This window comes from Urocitellus parryii, chromosome 7, assembly GCF_045843805.1.
Source record: "Urocitellus parryii isolate mUroPar1 chromosome 7, mUroPar1.hap1, whole genome shotgun sequence".
Taxonomy (NCBI): Eukaryota; Metazoa; Chordata; class Mammalia; order Rodentia; family Sciuridae; genus Urocitellus; species Urocitellus parryii.
Genome location: NC_135537.1, coordinates 63,173,105 through 63,192,896, shown reverse-complemented (window position 1 = coordinate 63,192,896; position 19,792 = coordinate 63,173,105). Strand labels below are relative to the sequence as shown.

At 35.0% G+C, this 19,792-nt stretch overlaps 1 protein-coding gene across 1 annotated transcript in view; it reads right to left on the bottom strand.

Moving 5' to 3' along the window:
* Nucleotides 1-3,129: 3,129 nt before the first annotated feature.
* Rab2a (RAB2A, member RAS oncogene family) overlaps nucleotides 3,130-19,792 on the bottom strand; it is a 91,866-nt gene continuing 75,203 nt past the window's right edge. The window contains exons 7-8 of the mRNA XM_026390801.2: nucleotides 7,579-7,647; nucleotides 3,130-5,596 (exon numbers count right to left, since the gene is read on the bottom strand). Of these exons, the coding sequence (XP_026246586.1) occupies nucleotides 5,501-5,596; nucleotides 7,579-7,647 (165 nt within the window). The 3' untranslated portion in view covers nucleotides 3,130-5,500. The remainder of the gene's footprint in view (nucleotides 5,597-7,578; nucleotides 7,648-19,792) is intronic.

Below are 19,792 nucleotides of genomic sequence, written 5' to 3'. Positions count from 1 at the left end.
CATATGGATCAATATAAACTCATGGGTATTTGTTTCCTGCCATGGTTTACAGTCCATTGCTACCGTGAGTTTAAATTGTTTCAGAGTTGCTCATAAGAAGCCACAAGAAGACTCAGAGTACCCTTTATCTCTTCTCTCTCCAATCATTTTGCAAAACCTTCCTGACTTTTCCTTGGCATCACAAGATGTTCCAGACTCATTTTCTAATTTCCCTGGCCCAGCCCAGGAATCACCACTTCTCCAAGAAGCCAGAGTTCTCTTCATTAGAGACTCTAATTCGAAATAGGTATCTGAGCAGTAGGTGTGCTCATTGCTACTAAGATGTCTTTGCTTATAGACCCTCTCTATAGACAAGCTGGGAAAAAACATGTATGTATACTCATATTTTTAAATTTATGTATTTGCACATACAATAAACTCCTTAAACTTCTAGTATCTCCAGTTCCAATCTGACATCACAGGAATTCTTTCCCAACTTTTTTTTTTACTAGTACTGGGGATTGAACCCACCGAACTTTACCCCCCAGCCCTTTTAATTATTTGAGACAGGGTCTCACTAAGTTGTTAAGGCTAGCTTCAAACTTGTGATCCTCCTGCCTCAGACTCCCCAGTCACTGGGATTACAAGTGTGTACCACCATGCCTGGTTCAAACATTTCTTATTTGCAATAAGAAATTCAATTCTCCATAACATATGCTTTAATCCATATTGTATCCCTAACTTTTTTGCTCAATCTTGGTATACACTTAAGGCAGTTTTAGAATTACCAATTCATAACACCTTACTGGAGTATAATTATTTGTGTATAGTTAATTTTATTTTGTATTTAGGCTTATATCATATAGTGGCTACACCATTTTCCAGAGTTACATGTTGGCTTTCTTCTCTACAGTGTGGTAATTAATATTCTGTATTTGTAATTAGATTCATGAATTACTTTGAATTTCATTTTGAGTTCCTGCACATCAAGGCTGATTTTAATTTCATTTGGGGAATGTGAAACATGGTTATAGTTTAGTGTCAATCTCCCCTTATCCCAACCACGCCATTCCCAATGCTTTCCACCATATCCATCCCTCTGTTTCTAGCTGACTTCTGGATTATTCTGTTTCTTTTGCACAGACGAGTAAATATGTGTTTATTTGCTTAAACTGCCTTATTATAAACTGTAAATGCTTTTGAACTTGGCTTTTCTCACTTAAACAATATATCCTGGAAATTAAGACATCAATTCATAGAGATCTTCTTCCTCAAGCTTCCCGCCCCCCTTGCTCCCTGCACCTGACCCGTACTGGGGATTGAATTCAGGGGCACTTGTGACCATTGAACCACTGCCCCAGCCCCTTTTTATAAAATTTTAGAGACAGGGTCTCACCGAGTTGCTTAGCACCTAAGTTGCTGAGGCTGGCTTTGAACTCACAATCCTCCTGCTTCAGCCTTCCAAGCCACTGGGATTACAGGCATGCACCATCATGCCCAACATCCTCAAACTTTTTTTTCCCCCTGCTCTGCACAATTCTATTGTGTGGGGGTACCTTGTTCATCCAATCACTCTCCTATGTGTAGACATTTGGGCAATTTTCAAATCGATATTTTACAATTACAACTAATGTTGCCAAGAGTGTCCTTGTTCATGTGAGCTTTCTGTGTTGTGTCATCAGGGTAGAGCTCTAGAAGTAGGATTGCTGGGTCAGCAGCCAGTATACATGTAATTTTATTAAATACTGCCAAATTCCCTTTCAGAAGGGTAGTTCCAATTTGCACTTCCACCAACACAAGGGTGCCTCACCAACAGAATGTAGCAATGTCACTTTTACATCCTGTCTCACAGGTGAGGAATGACATCTCAGTTCAAATTTGCATTTTTTCTTATGTTTGAATTTCTAAAAAACAATTATATTGGGTGTATCTAACATTTAGAACATAATGCTATGGGATACATGTAGAGTAAAAAGATTAGTATACCGAAGAAAATTTACATCCATGAGCTCATGTTTTAGGTTTTTTTGGTGAATTTTTAAAATACATTTTAGGGATATTTTCTCTTTTGTGTATTGTCTGCGCATTTTTTTCCATTTTTATATCATATTTTTGATCATTTGTCCTTCAATATCTAAGAGCAAACCTCATGCTTTTGTAAAACAAATGGACTCAGGGCTAGGGATGTAGCTCAGGGACAATGCACATTTAGTATACTCAAGACCCTTGGTTTGCTCCTCAGCACTCTAAGAATAAACAAATAAACCTCATTAGTACTCAAACATAAACTGGCACTTTAAAGTTTCCTATTTGATTTGAATCAATGGCATATGAGAAGATCTACTATAGGTTGGGCTCTATTTTAATTTTTTTGGTAGGGGACACAGGGGATTGAACTCTGGGCACTCAACCAGTGAGCCACATCCCCAGCCCTATTTTGTTTTTATTTAGAGACAGGGTCTCACTGAGTTTTATATAGAGACAGTGCCTCGCTGTTGCTGAGGCTTTGAATTAGAGATTCTCCTGCCTCAAAACCAAGTTCTAAGAAACACAGGCAGTCACTTTATCAGTGTAGCCAATTCTTTGTTGTGAAATAGGGATGGATATATATATATATATTCGTATAGTTGAATTCCACTGTCAACCTCAGAAGGAAATTAAGACAGTTTCATTATTAGGGAATAACTATTTACTGAGTTCCAAAGCCAGACATAAATCATTTTTTTTCTGAGTTATCAGACACATTTTGATACCATTTATCCTCTTGCCCTTTGATCATTAGCAAATAGGAAACGTTTTCCTGTTAACAGGCTATTTTATTTGTGGTACTGGGGATTGAACCTAGGGCCTCAAGTATGCTAGGCAAGCACTCTACCATTAAGCTACATTTCTAGCCCCTTTTATTTTTTATTTTAAGATAAATTTCTAAATTGCTCAGACTGGTCCTGAACTCATGATCCTCCTGCCTCAGCCTGCTGAATAGCTGGAATTACAAGCATGCATTAACAGCCTATTTTAGAATATTCTTAAAACCAAACTAAGTATGAAAGATCCAGTTCAGTTCCCGGGTATTGCTTAAATTATTTATCAAATTTTATGACATGTTCAAAAAATGGCTCTCAATTCAGCTTAAATTTAGAAGACAAAGGATAACAATGTCTTTACGAAGACTATAATTTTGAAATGTTACATAGTATGACATTAAAAGTTATATAATTTTTCTGTGACTGATTTTCTAGCTACATGCTCACAGATGCTATAAATAGATCACTGATCAATTAAAGAATCAATTATAGTATGAAAAATTCAATCACAGACAACAATATTACATTACTTGTGGCTGGGATAATGAAATCAGGAAGGAATGAAAATAATGACAGTAACATTGCTTTGTTAATTAACAAAGGATTCATAACACATATCCTCAGTGGTAGATGCGCTCTGTAGAGAAGGCAGTAATGAGCTACATAGAAGCAGTTCACCAGTTGTCCCCACTGTCCCAGACTAGGGCACATATGGTTGCTGTGACAGGAGTTGTATTTGAGGGGCTCCATCTTTTGTTAAGGCATTAAAACACATGTGCTGTTTTGTTGTTGCTTGTTTTAACAATTAATTTCTCTTATTACACTTGATTTAGAAAAGAGGGAGAGAGTAAAAACAAAACAAAAAAATAGCATTAAACTCCTGGAAAAGTTAACATGAGTTTTAAAATTTCCAAAGAATCATTGTTTTCTTGATATAAAGCAGAACATGGCCTCTTCTTAGCCTTTTCTATATATCACTAAAGAGTGATCAGTGAGATCAGTGACTTTGTTATGACCACGTTGAGGGAAAAACAATTTCATAACAAAAATACTCATGAAACTAGATTTCATCTCACCCTCCTCTCTGCCCTCCAAGAAGTGTGATAAAACAAAACTATGACAGTGTTGGTGATTTCCCACAAGAGCAATGTCAAAGCTTTGACAGTGTTGCTGATCTTCAGGAAAGACCTGCAGAAAGTGGAAGTCAGTGAGTGAATTGGAAATGGTCGTGACTTTCACACTTACAACTTCTTTGTGCCTTCTTACAGGCATAAATGTTCTTTCTTGCTAATTGAATAAAGTACTAGTTTACATAATCAACAAAGATTTCAACAGAGGGAGAGTATTATATTTCAGTAAAATTTTAAAATACGGTGTTAAACATTCTGACCTTTTTCAAAAACATGGTTAAATACATGTACAAATTGTAAATGGACCAAAAAAATACACTAAAAAAAGATGTGGTCATAATAAAAATAAAGGAACACTTTTATACATAGGATTTTATTTTGCACTGCTGTAACAATTTCATTATAGACCAAGGGATAAAAAGAAAAAAAGGATAAAACTACCACAGAGTAAATTACTAAAGCTTTTCTACTTTTAACAGGATTTTCCATCTGGTAGATTTATTGTCATATCCCCTTCAAAACAGACAAGATGCTTACCATATTTTAAAGATTACAGGTTGCCACTGAAAGAAAAATTTTACACAGTCACTGTACATCAAGGTTGAAAAACTGTCCTGCGTGAAAAATATACTTAGAAATCATGTGAATAAAAGAAAAAGAAAACATTATTGTGTTTAAGGAAAGATTAAAGTTCTCATAATGTGCGATCTAAATGTGGATACTCATTCTTCTTGGAGTCATTAGATGTAGGGATTTCGTGCTTCTGCCCTTTCCACTCATTATATTGTGTTTTTATCCAACAGTATTCATTAAGGCAAACAAATCCTTTTCTGAAGAGGTCTTAAGGAAATTGTGGACAAATAGCAAACTTTTGGCATTAAAACAGATTAACACATACATAGCCTTTAGTAATATACATTAAGCATATTTTTCTTGGACTAGTGACAAGAAAAGATGAACATGCTTGTTAACAATGTCAAAAAGTTTAAAATTCAGTGTCCAAGCAATTCCTAACAATGCTTCTGTAGCTTTAAGCTCTAAACAGTATAGAATTTATGCAAATGCATTAAAGAATTCAAGCTTGGCAAATTACACCCAAGCAAGTTATTAAACTATATATACAGAAAGTAAATGATAAATACAGAATTAAAAGAGTCCTTCTGTTTTTCCTTACAGTCTTGAAAATTGACAAACTTTCTGAGGACAGTTCTATAATATTAAACATTAGGTAACCACAGGTGTTGGGAAACCTAACTACACAAACCAATTTAAAATACTCAAGATGACTTTGTAGTGTTTAATACAATTCAGTTTGTAGTTAAGGGCACAAGACAACATTTAACAAAAATAATCACATCAATTGACCTAGAAATCAAATGCAAATAGATATGAATACAATCTCCAAAATCTGTCTTTTTAAGTGAACATGAACCATTTATTCAAAGTTATACAAGAATTTGAAGGATTAAAGTCTTCTGTGACATAAAGCCATTTCAAATAGTTTCATGTCTCAGCTGAGCAGGAGGAGAGAGGGTGAAAAGAGTAAGTGAGTAGCCCCATTTGGGCAGCTAGACAGTAAAAACAGACTCAACAGCAGCCTCCCCCAGCCTGCTGTCCTCCCTGATTGCCTGCGTGTGTTGCATTAGTAGCAGCATGCTGAGGGCCAATTTTAATGCCATTTGCCTGAAAAATAAAAGAGAACAGAATAATAAATGTATAAGAAGATCCAATCAGACAGTAGAGTTTAATTAGATTTTTTAAAAAACTCATTTAACTCTTAATGATACCATTTACCAAACAACTTTGAAAAAGCAGATTTTAGCAACAATCAAAAAAGTATCTCTCAGGAGATGTTCCATTTTTTTTAAAAGATAGCACTGGGAAAATATTTCTGAAAATACTAGGTACTAGGTTAACAGAAATCAGATAATGCTGCTTTTCAGAGAATTCTCATAATGGAGAAATTGTTTAAAATAATTATTGCAAGGAATCTTTAAAGAACAAAAATATCCAAAGCCCCTGCTGTTCTAACACGACGTAAAATCTTTTCTCTAGACAGCATTTCTGTTCCATGTTGAATCAGCTGTACAGGCTAAGGGCATATGAGTGTTCTGTGTCATCAATAATTTCTATGATCCCCAAAGACATGGCAGGTTGCCAAGAACCCACACACAGAGTAGTTCTTTCATTCATCAAACTCACACTTATGTCTTAACCCTCACTCCCTCAAGTGGATTTTACCTAAAAATACAACACTTTGAGAAAAGTAATACAGTAGCTTCAGAAATTAAGCTCTTAAGGAAACTTTACGTCACAGTAAATCTCAGATTTATAGTGCTTGGCAGTTGTTCTGCAACAGTAGTAGCCTTGGGGTTTCTGGCACTAGCTCAGTATTGACAGCAGCTGATGTGGTTTCTTTTCGCTCTTTTGACTCCTCTTTAATAAAAAGCATGCCCTATGGCTCATTGGTTTTGCCCCCTCTGGGCTGGTAGCAACTTCTTGAGGAATCAAGGAGTCAGACTTGGCATTAGGCCAAATAAATAGCACGGCCTGTTGGCTTCTGACAGCACATTACAATCAAAGCTGCATAAGGCACAGTAAAGCAGTCAGCTACTATATGAAATCAGACAGAAACAATGAACGTGCCCTTTTAAATAGAGGCCCAATTACTGTTCAATTTATAGGGCATTAGTCTGTGAATGGTGTCACCTTTAAATTAACTCAAGAAGTACTGCCATACAGGTCTAGAAGATAAGATTTAGAAACTCTATTATTCCAAATAAAAAGAAATGAGAAAGCAAGTACTTTTTGGAAACCTCAGGCAAATTGCTGTTGCATTTAGCAGAGACTACTGAGGCAAATAATAGAGTGTATCATCCATGTACAGACCAAGAGACCCATATGCAATAGCTTCCTAACAATGCTTTTCTAGTTGCAAATGGGGGAAGAACTGGCCTTTTCCTTTTGGAAGCTAGAAGTCTTTACATAGGCACAAATATTTACATAAACAAATAACATGCCCTATTCACATGAATACTTAAAAATAAGTAAGAAAAAGCAGAGTGTGGATCTAAGTCAAAATGATAATTAGTGAACATTCTGAATTACATTTTTCACCAAAAGCTTTACATTTCATCCTAATCACATTGATCAAAATGGGCTCAAAATTTAAAAATAATTTAAAAAAAAACCCTGGTAATTGCCACTTATATATATCAATTTAGTCTTCTGAAAACGTACTCTGCTATACTGTAATTTCCAAATTGAAAATAATTTTCTTCTTTTATAACAGAAAAGAGAGACAGCATCTTGCATTAGGAACATAGTACATGCATTCACACACCAGAATATTATTCCCCAAAGCAGATGACACCATATGGACATGTGGATAAAAGTGGATTTTCTTTGCTCTTTGGGGGATTTATATTATTTTGCATTGCTTGCAATAAGTGGATAGGGCCACTTACCTTAATCCATTTACATAGATAAAGTGATGCTCTACTAAACATAAACATTTAAGTATTGTACTATATATATATATCAGGTATTCAGTTAGGGTTATCATTTTAGGAATTAAAACAAATATAAAACCATGAATCAAAATACTAAGTAAAAGTAAAAAAATTCTAAATTAATATTAACCAGTGATATTTATACACATGTACCTCGTTATTAATGTCAAAGACGCCTTCTTGGATTTTTTCATAAATTTCTTTTGCTGTATTAATAAATGCCTGAAACATAAAGAAATTGTGTCATATTATTAAAATCACAAAAGTAAAATAACATTATATAAAAGCTCTAGACAATGTCACAGAGTTAGATTTATGAAAATTAACTGATGTAATCCATCCTATTAACAGAATAAAGGACACAAAAATAATCACATGATCATCTTAATAGATGCAGAAAAAGCATTTGAAAAAAACCAACAACCCTTCATGATGAAAAATTCAACAAATTAGGAATAGAAAGGAACTTCCTCCATCCAATAAACAGCACCCAAGAAAAACCACAGCTAATATACTAAATGGTGAAGATTGAAAGCTGGCCTCCTAAAATCAAGAGCAAAGCAAGGGTGTAGGAAAATTTGCATCCATCAATGAATAAAAAAAAAATGCAGGCTACTGATATAATGGAACATTACTGGCCATAAAAGGGAACGAAGTACTGACTCATGTTACAAGGTGGATGAATCTTGAAAACATACTACATGAAAGAAGGCAGATACAAAATGCCACATACAATACAACTCTATTTATGTGAAACTTCCAAAATAGGCAAATCTACACAGTCTGAAAGTAGAGTATTGGTTACTAGGAGCTAGGAAGTGGGGAGTGACTGGTAATGAGTATGTGTTTTTTTTTTTTTTTTTTTTTTTTGGGGGTGATGAAAATGTTCTAGAATTAGATTGTGGTAATGATAGCACAATTTTGGGAGTAAACTAAAACCCACACTTTCAAAGTGTTAATTTTATGGCGTACAAATTATTTCTCAAAAGAAAAAATCATGACCACAAGTAGTGGTGAGAATATCATAATTTGCAAAGAGTGCACGTGAGAACAACGTATGTCAATTATGCAGATAACCTGCATGGTCCTCCATGTTGAAACTAGCTTACTTCTGGAGGACACTGTTCCACACAGGGCCCTTGTGGCCATATATTACTTACTATATAGTTTTAAGAGGAAAAGGATCAGGATACTTATGATAAAGAGACATAAGGCAGTTGAAATCCTATACCATGTTGAATAAATGTACTTAGTGTACTAAGCTGAAAATTAGTTAAAATACTGCAGACCAAATGAAGTCTACAATATTAAAATTAATCCATAAGCATTCCATATTTATGTAAAAATTAAGGTATTTTATCCGAATATTACCAATGTTACAAAAGATGTATATAAACTCTGACAGATTCTAAAGTATAAGATTTGAGAGAGGACAAATAAGAGTACTAATCAACATTATAAATAAGGTCTTCTTCAATTAGCATTACATGAACATTCATAAAGAAAGTCATTCTCTTGTACCACTGATATGAACCTAATTCAAATTTTAAAAAGTAAACAAAGTTCATGGAGGGGAACAAATCCTACATTTCATCTTTTCTACACTGGAAACATTTGACTGCTGAACTTGGGATCAGAGCTTTTGTTTCCTAATTAACAGGACTGATATGTTTTCACCTTTAAAGGTCTTACAGCTCCCCAGAGTAATCAATCTACTGCAGCTCAATTACTGCACCAAGCACACACCAGTCAGTAAAGGAGACTCGAAAGACTGTGGCAGGAGCACAGAGATATGAATATGCATAAACTCTATGTGGCAGATCGAATCATCACAGAGGGTCATGAGAATTTGCAGGAAAATAATGAGAAGAATTAATCACTGCAGATTCACAAGGCACTTAGGACGTGGTACAATTTTCATGTGTGTGCTGCAGTTAAAGTGAAGGAGAAATTGGCTTTCAGCCAACTATGAATTGATTCACATTCTTCAAAACTGAAGTTCTCTCTATAAATAAGGAAAAATTTAACTTTATATTCAATAACACGTCAATTACTGTGCTGCTGTTAGAAACTGGGCTAACTAAACACTGAAGTCAACAGATACATAAATTCACAGAGTTGGGATTCCTTAGGGAGTATCCACATATGTACATTTCACTGTATCACTAGGCAGAACTACAAGGTCCCCTAAAATGAGTTATAATGTCAAATAAACAAGCAATTTAATATTACAAAAGTCATTATGAGGTGTGCCAATTTATGTAAATAAACTGCCTTTTGCCAATCTGTTGATGAATCACTTAAAATACTGGCTTAAGAAAGCTATGCTAGGGGCTAGGGTTGTGGCTCAATTGTGGAGGGCTCACCTAGCGTGTGCAGGGTTCTGGGTTCAATTCTCAACACCACATAAAAATAAAATAAAGGTATTGTGTCCAACTACAACTAAAACAAAATATTTTTAAAAACATTAAAAAAAGAAATCTATGCTATGTAAAATATTCTAAATCATTAATAACTTTATTGCCTAAATAGCATTTATTACTTTATTAAACACTTTTAAAAGCAAAATTGTACCACACAGGCTTAAGATGTATTAATTTCTTTTAACTGAATTATAACAAATGGTTATTTCTTTTCACAACAATATCTGTTATCAATGGAATAGTGTTTGGATGCTACATTTATTCTGTCATACAACTTTTTGATTACAATTAAAGACACTAATATATTTCCTACCTCTCTAGGTATATCACAGAGAATATCATACAAATAGATTGTTTTATATACTTCATGACAAGAAGTTAACATTTAATGTATATTATTAACTGACTAATGACTAATTTTAATGAGTCCTTAGTATGTGAAACTCAACATGACAAATGTAGATATTAGTACATTTGTTTTTAAAATGTGTGGTGGTGGACTGAAATTGCTGAGTTTCCAAATACAATGAGCAGTAACCAAATACTGTTAAGGCTTATTACAGATAAAACAAAGCTTTTAAGATGACTGCCTTGGTTATCATAGATAAAATCTATCCATTTAAGTGTAAAACATTTCAATAAAGGTGCGAAATATACATCTATATAATGAAAAAACATCTATCTGGTATTAAAAATGATCATTTTACTCTATTCAGTATCAATCTCCATATTTTTCCAGGTATAGATGTTTGTAATCCATTCAGATCACTGTATTCTTTATGGACATAATATAATACATTTTAAGTATTGCTTGGTAAAAAATTTTAGGGCACTACTTAACATTCTTCACAGAATTAATTTAATTTGAATGGCTGGGCTGTTCCCTTAGAATTACTTTATCTATAGATATTAAACATAATGTATCTTTGAATCTCTAGCATAATTCCCAAAATGAAATGGGTACTTAAAAGACCTTTATTAAACTCAATTATCTTTAGCAAGGACATATCTACAGGGCACAGTGGGTTTCCATAAAATGTTGGTTTCTTTTTCTTATGTACACATCTCTTGGGGGGGCAACTTTTTAAAGATGTTACTAAGGAGAAAGCAATAGGCAAAACTTATAGGTTTTAGTATAGCAAAAAAAAAAAAAAAAAAAAAAAATCTGCCCAGAAACTGATGTTAAATGACTTCATTATTAGCACCATGAAACAAGCAATGTCTAGGCAGCACCACAATTATGAAGTATAAACAGATTTTCTTGCAGCCAACTAAAGTTAGTGATTATCTTGCTTCCCAGGCACTGAGTGTGCCATTCCAGGATCTGAAGCCTGCCTCTCTATTTTACTACCAGGTCTTCCCCTTCACCACACTTTGATTAATTGCCATGGTCAGTCCTTTACCATCATTTTCTTCATTAGTCATTAATTCTCTTGCCTTCCACCTCAGACACCATTTGACTCTGGGACATAGTTATCTGAATGGTACTGATAAACTTAAGAAAAATTTAAGGAAAATTTTCAGGGATTTTAATAGTACAAACCTAAATAAATATAACCACAAAAACCTCTATATGTGCTATAATCCAAATACACAATCAACTAATATACATACTAATGTATGTCTTAGGTCTCAATGACATTTACTGAAGGGCACCTATTAAGTTGTTACCCCATGTTCAGAACTTTATTAGGCATTAAGGAACCTACAGAAGGAAAAGGAGAATGTAGTTATGTTACTATTACAGTTAGTTGGGAGAATCTAGGCACAGGGGCTCAACTCTCAGTTAAAGACAGAGGAAAAAGCCAGGTGCAGTGGCACATGTCTGTAATCTCAGCAATTTAAGAGGGTGAGGCAGAAGGATAGCAAGTTTGAGGCCAGCCTCAGGAACTTAGTGAGACCCTTTCCCAAAATAAAAAATAAAGGGACGGGGGCTGTTGCTCAGTGGTTAAACACTCCTGGATTCAATACCCAGTACCAGAAACAATAACAACAACAACAAAAGGGAAAAGAAACTTTCTGCATTAACTGATAGAGGAACAATGTAGGACAGGGCTGAGGCAGATCTCACTGTACACCACACATGGCTTGTTGAGTGGGTCTTCAGTACTGACTAGAGGGAACAGAGGCAAGGGAAACACAACACTGTTTTTATTAAGGTTTAGCCAGTTTTTAAGGAAATACATAGAAAATAAATTTTAAGTTCCCTTATTTCCTTATGCAGCATGCTGCCACCTGGTGGCAAGATAAAAATTATGATATCTAAGTATTTTGGACAATTAAAAAATTTTTTTTAGTTGCTGATGGATCTTTATTTAATTTATTCATTTATATGCAGTGCTGAGAATTGAACACAGTGCCTCACACATGCTAGGCAAGCGCTTTACCACTGGGCCACAACCCTAGCCCTACCTTGGACAATTTTATTTAAATATCTGAACATACACTTGAGAGCAAGGTACCTTCTAAGTTACTTTTTAGTTTTTAAATTAGGAAACACGATGCAACTGAAATGCTGTATAAAATCAGTTAAAGGTGTCCATTTACCTAAATTAATACTAAACAATATTTTAAAAAGTATTTATTAGGGGTTAGTCACTATACTAAGTGTTTTACATAGCTTTTCATTATTTTGCAAAAAAATTCACATTAGGTATGCAAATACTGAAAATTAATTTTTCTTTCAAGAAAACCTGTGGTCATAAAATAAAATTATGCCTGTAAAACCAGCAGAATGGCTAAGGGCAGGGCTCTAAAACCAGGTTCTCTAGATTCAACTCCAGTGTTACCTCTTATTAGCTTGCATTGCTTGAGACCTAGTACTTCAGTTTCCTATAAAATAAGGATGCTAATGGTGCTACTTTATTGAATTGTTGGATTAAGGTAAAGTACTGACAATAGTGCTTGAAATGTAGTTAGTACTCAATGTATGTCAGTTCTCATCATGCATGTTTGGGTGCTATAACACATAGGAGCAACAGAAGAAGAAAGTACAGTGCTAAATGGAAATATGCCCCACAAACACTGTACAGTAAAGAAGAGAAAAGCGATCAACGCTCCTTAGTCAAGTTGAATGTCTTGATTAAATAAAACTAAGCTTTAAAGAAATGACCTAGCAACGCATCATGTATACAGTGAGCCCTAAAAAATAAGGTATATTGTGAAAAGACCTAAGTATTACGTAAAAATCGGAAAGCCCTGTGAAGATTAGAGAAAATATAATACTAGGGAGCTTAAAGCATTTCAAATTCCATGACTTTAAAATGTTCTGATTCTACTTGCTTTAGCTTCAGTGGAAGAAAACTCACACACCATTCAATTAAAATGGCTTTCAAATCATACTTCAAACTAATTTTACTGGGGTTACCCTTTGGGGATGAGGGATAGCCCAGCAGAAAGAGAAGCTCTTCCTCCTTTCCCCCTCATTCTCCACAGTATCCCCAATTCCAATGTACAGTTGTTTTGTTTTGCTTATTTCATATAGTTTTCTCGTGTTTCACTGAAAGAGGGCCACAGTTAAACATATTGATCTATAGTGCTCTCATTAAACAGACAAGACTGAGCTGCAGAAAAAGAAGTGAAATGCCTGAGATCACATACCATTATAGCAGAAGCAGAATTAGAATCTAATATTCTTTTTTATCACATTTATCTTTCCTTTATTAGTATCACCTTTAATACAAGAAAAAGAAATTTTTATTTATGTCAGTTTAAATTGAACATAAAAAGCATACTTTCACATCCTTCAAAAACCTAGCTGGAAATTATTTTGGATTTCTAGGATTATTTTTGGAAGTATACATAATTTGTGATTATTTGTGTTTCTGTCTCCTTCCACCTTTTACAAAAATTAACACCACCGGTGACTACTTACTAAAAAGAAAAAGAGGTGGTCTTGGTGAACTTTAGCATGGGGGCAGAGAGATAGCTTAGTGGTAGAGTGTGTGTTTAGCACGTGCAAGGCCCAAGGTTAAATCCACAGTAAACTCCACCTCCCTTAAAAAAATCTTAGCAGAGGAATAAAGAGGTTGGGGGAAGAATATGGAATTATTAGATTAGAAAGGACTGGGGATTATAGTATTTAAGAATTTCCTGTTGCTACTTTCTGTCAGAGACAACAAAGATGTTTAACTCTTTAGTAATGGAGTTCTTTCATTCAGTAAACATTTGCCCAGTTTTTGATTTGGACCAGGCACTGGGGATAATAGGTAAATATGTATATTTATTCAGGCAAATATGTGCATTACCACAAGGGTGTGAAAAAGCAGGACATATGCAAGTCTAAAATTGGAATAGAAAGAAAACCTCCATTTGCTTAGAGAAGTAAAGAGTCATGACCATTTCTGAGAAGGAAAGCCCTGTGAATGAAGACCTGCAGGATAAGCAAGCTTCTACTCACTTATTAGGAAAACTGAGGAGAGGAAAAATTGAGATTTTTAAGCTCAATTCTGTTAGAAGGTGGGGACAGGCTGGCATATGAGCTGATTTTAGAGGTGGCTCTAAAGGTACCAAAGAATCCTGAAAAGGTAAAAAGCAGGTGAGGGACAGAAACAGGATAGTTTGGAGGATGAATTGTAAAAGGGCAAGACTAGCAATATGGAGACCAATGAGGAGTCTAAGAAACAAAGTTTGATGTATTAAGATGGTGGCCACAAGAATGGAAGCAAAGATCAAATTTAATATCTACCATGAAGAAATACACAGGACTCAGTAAATGACAGGTTAAAAATGGCAAGGTGCTTATGACTCTGTTTTTGGTTTAAGTGACTTGAGATGGAAGAGTATACCATGAATTGAGGTATATTGAAGAAAATTAGGCTTTTAGGAGGAAATGAAAAAATTTAGATGAAATTTTAATGCTTATGTAATCTAAATTTGGGAAAGTGTTGGCAGTTGGCAATCTACATAATTGCATGCTTACATATGAATAAATAGTATAGGTATATGTGAAAAATAAGGGGATGTACAATATGGATGTGTTAGCTAGCTTGGTTTGGAAGTACAGACAGTGATCCACCTTTCAAGAGTTAGTGTTTAGATCATCTAAGAAGTTCCCAAGGGCGGTGACCAGTTTAGAGGAGGAGAAGCTGAAGCTAGTCAGCAAAGTCTTATAATATGTGAAAGAGAGTTGTAAATATTTTTTTTAAAGAGAGAGAGAGAGAGAGAGAGAGAGAGAGAGAGAGAATTTTTTTAGTATTTATTCTTTAGATTTTGGCGGACACAACATCTTTGTTTGTATGTGGTGCTGAGGATCGAACCCGGGCCGCACACATGCCAGGCAAGCGCACTACCACTTGAGCCACATCCCCAGCCCTGAGAGTTATAAATATTAAACTAAGTTATATTCAAGGGATGGTGGAAGACTGATAAAACCAGACCAGATTTCTGGTGTGAAGTCCTGTTGGCTTCGACAATAAGAACAGGGTTAAGAGGGCAATAAAGGCTTATTTATACTCACATTTCAGCTATTAAAAATACCTAATTCACCACTTATAACAAAGCTCCAAACAAGCAACATGACTTCTTAATGCATATCAAGTCTGGAGATTTCCAAGTGCTACTACAGAACATAAGCACAAGCAAGAGACCTTGAAATTAGTCTTCTTTCTAGTTAGTAATGTCTCATTAAGTCATGTGTTCTCTCCAGACAAAGAAATTCATCTATCCTGTCAGTTTAGGTAGCTTGGCAGGTTAGTACCACCTGTCTTAGGGTTAGCTGGTTATATTTTCAGCTATCATTTTTTCAGGATCTTTGGTACTTTAGCAGCTAAGCCAGCAAGGTCTAGCCCTGACTTTTCATATTTTTATTTATTTATTTTTAATTACTACTACAATGAACTTTAAAGCTACTTAAGTTTCTAAAACTTAAATTACTTTAACTAATACATAAAATGTAAAAACGACACATAATTCATGGAGTACCATATGGTGTTTTTGATAATGTTTACACAGTACAATGTTTAAATCAGGTTAAATATATCTCCTTAAACATTTATCATATCTTTATGGGGAGAACATTCAAAGTCCTTTCTAATTTTCTAAAATATATTTATCTATAGTTACCCTAATGGGTAGTAGCGCACCAGAACTTCTTACTCCTATCTAACTCTCCCCAACCTCTGATAACCACCATTCTATTCTTAACTTTTATGAGATCAAACTTTCTCATATTCCAGATCAGTAAGATCATGTCTGGCTTACTTCACTTAACATAATGATCTCTAGTTTCATCCATGTTGTTGCAAATGGTAGGATTTCAAGCTTTTTAATGGCTAAATAGTATTTCATTACACATATGTACCACATTTTCTTTATTCATTCATCAGATGAAGGACACTTAGGCTGCTTCCATTATCCTGGCTACTGTGAAGAATGCAGCAATAAACACCAGAATGAAGATTGTTTTCAACATACTGACTTCATTTCCTTTGTATATATACCCAGGAAAGAGACTCTCAGATCATAAGGTAGTCTATTTTAATTTTTGAGGAACCTTCAAACTCTCTCTCTCTCTTTTTTTTTTTTTTGTACTGGGGATTGTACTCAGTGGCACTTTATTACACTCCCTCATCTTTCCACTTTTGAGACAGGGTCTTGCTAAGTTGTTTAGAGCCTTGCTGATTTACTGAGGCTGTTCTTGAACTTGTGATCCCCCTGCTTCAGCCTCCCGGAGTTACTGATTCATTTTAATAATTTACATTCCCACCAACAGTGTAAGCACTTGTTACATTTTTAATTACTATATCTGTGTCATGATGTTTAGCAAAGACTACAGCAGGTTAGGGAAAACATTCCTTCACCAAGTTCTTATAATTTTTTGTCTCAAAAATATCATGTCAAAAAAATTCCAATCTTAATTTTAGGGAAAATTTGATTAATAAGGGAAAAAAAGACCCCCATCAAATGGCTAAAAGATTGAGAAGAATACTTGACAAAACTGTTTGACAAAAATCAAGTTTCTTAATTGTTTATACCTCAATCATCTGTATTATATCTTCAGAGGTCATAGAGGAAATATAATAAGTTTTGGTAACATACAACTCGGAAAAAAGCTTTCAAGTTAGAGAGAAAATGCAAAGAAAAACAGGGAAGGAATTACAGAAGTAAATATGTCACTTCTAGGTTTTTTTTTTTTTTTTAATAATCTTCAAAAAGGTGGCAAAGGCTTTTGGAAAAGGGTGCTTTCCATAATCTTTATGACAAACATTCCTGCGTCTAAAAAAGTCCTTTCAAACCACAAAGACCATAGGTAGCTACTGAAGGAAGCAATGTTCAAAGGAGAAACCAATCTGTTCATCTGGATTTCCAAACTCTCATGCTGTAGAACGCTGAGGACAGAAATGTTAGGGACAGACTTCCACTACACATAAGAAGTGGGACCAAAGTATAACCAATTGAAGAATGAAAGAAGAGAAGCAAAGCTGAAATAAATAAATAATATTAGTCACACAAACTTCTGCTATCTACTACATAGGGGAGCCAATGCATTAGGTTTTGGGGGTGCGGAAATGAAACAAGTCTGTATGTTCATGGAACTCTGCCCTTAAGGTGGGTTGATATGAAAAGTACATTTAATTCATGCCTATGGTGACAGAGGAATGAGCATAGAAAAAAGAGCCTACCAATTCATGTGCTTAGGTGTGTGTGGTACTTGATAGTGAAAGAGAAACTGGAAAGAGGTCACTGAAGGCACTCCAAAGAAGGTATCAGATTTGACCACTTCCTTGAAGGATCAGGTAGAAAGGAAGGGAATTTCAGTTTCAGAGAACACTTTTTATAGAGGAGGGGGAAAGGTACTACAGAGCTGATTAGTTCTAGTTTAATATGGAAAGCACACTGTTGGGGTCTGGCAATCAATAGGCCTTATCTGACAACCCAAGGAGTCTGATGCTGAAGCTGTGGGGAACCACTGTGTGGTTTTAATAAAATTGGAAAATGGCATTCGATTTTCATTTATAGAAAGGTCGCATAGATATTAGTGTAGAGACTGAAGAATGAAGACAGGAAGCCCAATTAGGAGACAATTATGATAGAGGACAAAATGGAGCAATATTTAACAGGTAGAAACAATAAGGTAACAGGTAGAAAGCAGTATCAAATAAATCCATATGAAAGGATAAAGAAAAGGGAACATATAAAAGCACAGAAGATTTATGGACTAGAGAAGGGCTTTCACTTTAAATCTGAATGTGTTAAAACTGCAAGGGTCTGAAGAATACTCATGCAGAGAGATATAGGCAGCAGCTGTCAGTGTGGACCTGAATACACAGCCTAACAGGATATCTGAAATCATGGATTTAGGTGGTATCTCACCTCAGAAAGAAGAATCTGTAGTGGAGTCTAGAGAATCATATGAAAATGGTATCATATAGCTAAGGAAGTTGTTTTTATACATAAAAGAACAGTCAAAATTATCAATCATTCCCAAGAGACTATTTAAAGAAAGAACAGAAAAGCATTTGTTAGGTGTGGCAATTCGAAGGCCCAGGAAGACTTGTCCATGGTGAAGGAAGTCAGACAATGAAATGAGGTGTTAAGAAAAATGGGAAACGGAGATAGCTCTTAATGGAAGCTGAAAGGGAACAAACATGTTCAGGAGAAATGGAGTGACAGGTTTTTTATTTTTAAGATGGTTGAAACTTGGTTATATAATTATATGCTGGGCATCAAGAATCCACAGATGAAGATCATGAGCTCTGAAGCAATAATATGTCTGAGGAGATATAAGGGGAGAGCACTCAGCTGGATTTTCCTGTTAGATAACAGCACACTAGACTTCTCCACAGCCCCTCAGCTTCTTGGAAAGTGATCCCAGATCAGCAGTACTGGTAGTAACAGAGGGCTTGCTATAAATGCAGACTTATAGGCCATACCACAGACTTACTGGAATCGAAATCTCCACTTTACCAGGACTTTTAGGGATCTATATACATGTTAGCACTTGAAAAGCACTGCTCTAAAAGACAACTTAAAAAAAATCCTTTATTGGGGCTGGGGATGTGGCTCAAGCGGTAGCACGCTTGCCTGGCATGTGTGCGGCCCGGGTTTGATCCTCAGCACCACATACAAAGATGTTGTGTCCGCCGAAAAAACTAAAAAAAAATAAATATTAAAATTCTCAAAAAAAAAATCCTTTATGAGATATTAAGGAGAGAGAAGACTTTACCCCTCCTATCACAATATAGATGTTACCATGAAGTAAGAGAGTAAGCAAAATTAGAGACATCAGGTTGTGGAATGTCACCAGATGTTATGTAATTTACTTCAAATTCCATTTTTTGGAATTGTGCTTTGAAAACTCTGGGTTAAATAAAAGTCAGCAAGGTTCTTAACATGGGATTCTCAGAAAATAATATACTATTGCGAATTCTGGTTCCCTAAAAGAGCTTCTCCCAGATTCATTCGCCCATGGTACAAAAGTGATTGTTTTAATGAAAGCTACTTGGGGAAGTATCAAATAATCTTCATTATTGCTATTCTCTACTATGTGGCATAATAAAAAGGGAAATGGACACAAAACTGCAATATCTGGGTTTGTGTTCCTTGTGAAAACTGGAATAATATATGTTAAAAATATTGACAAAGTGTCCTACAAATAATGGAATGCCTTATTATATATATATATATTTTTAAAGAGAGAGAGAGAGAGAATTTTTTTTAATATAGTTTTCGGCGGACACAACATCTTTGTTTGTATGTTGTGCTGAGGATGGAACCCAGGCCGCATGCATGCCAGGCAAGCTCGCTACTGCTTGAGCCACATCCCCAGCCCCCTGGAATGCCTTATTATTATTAAGCATATGTAACATCCAAATACCATGTTCAAAAAAATCAGTAAACAGACACTAAAAATGTAAATAATGAATTCCTGTTTCCTATCCTATAGGAATACCACATAAACAAGAAAATTTTGGTTGAAATTGGCTTTTTTATTTGATAACTGG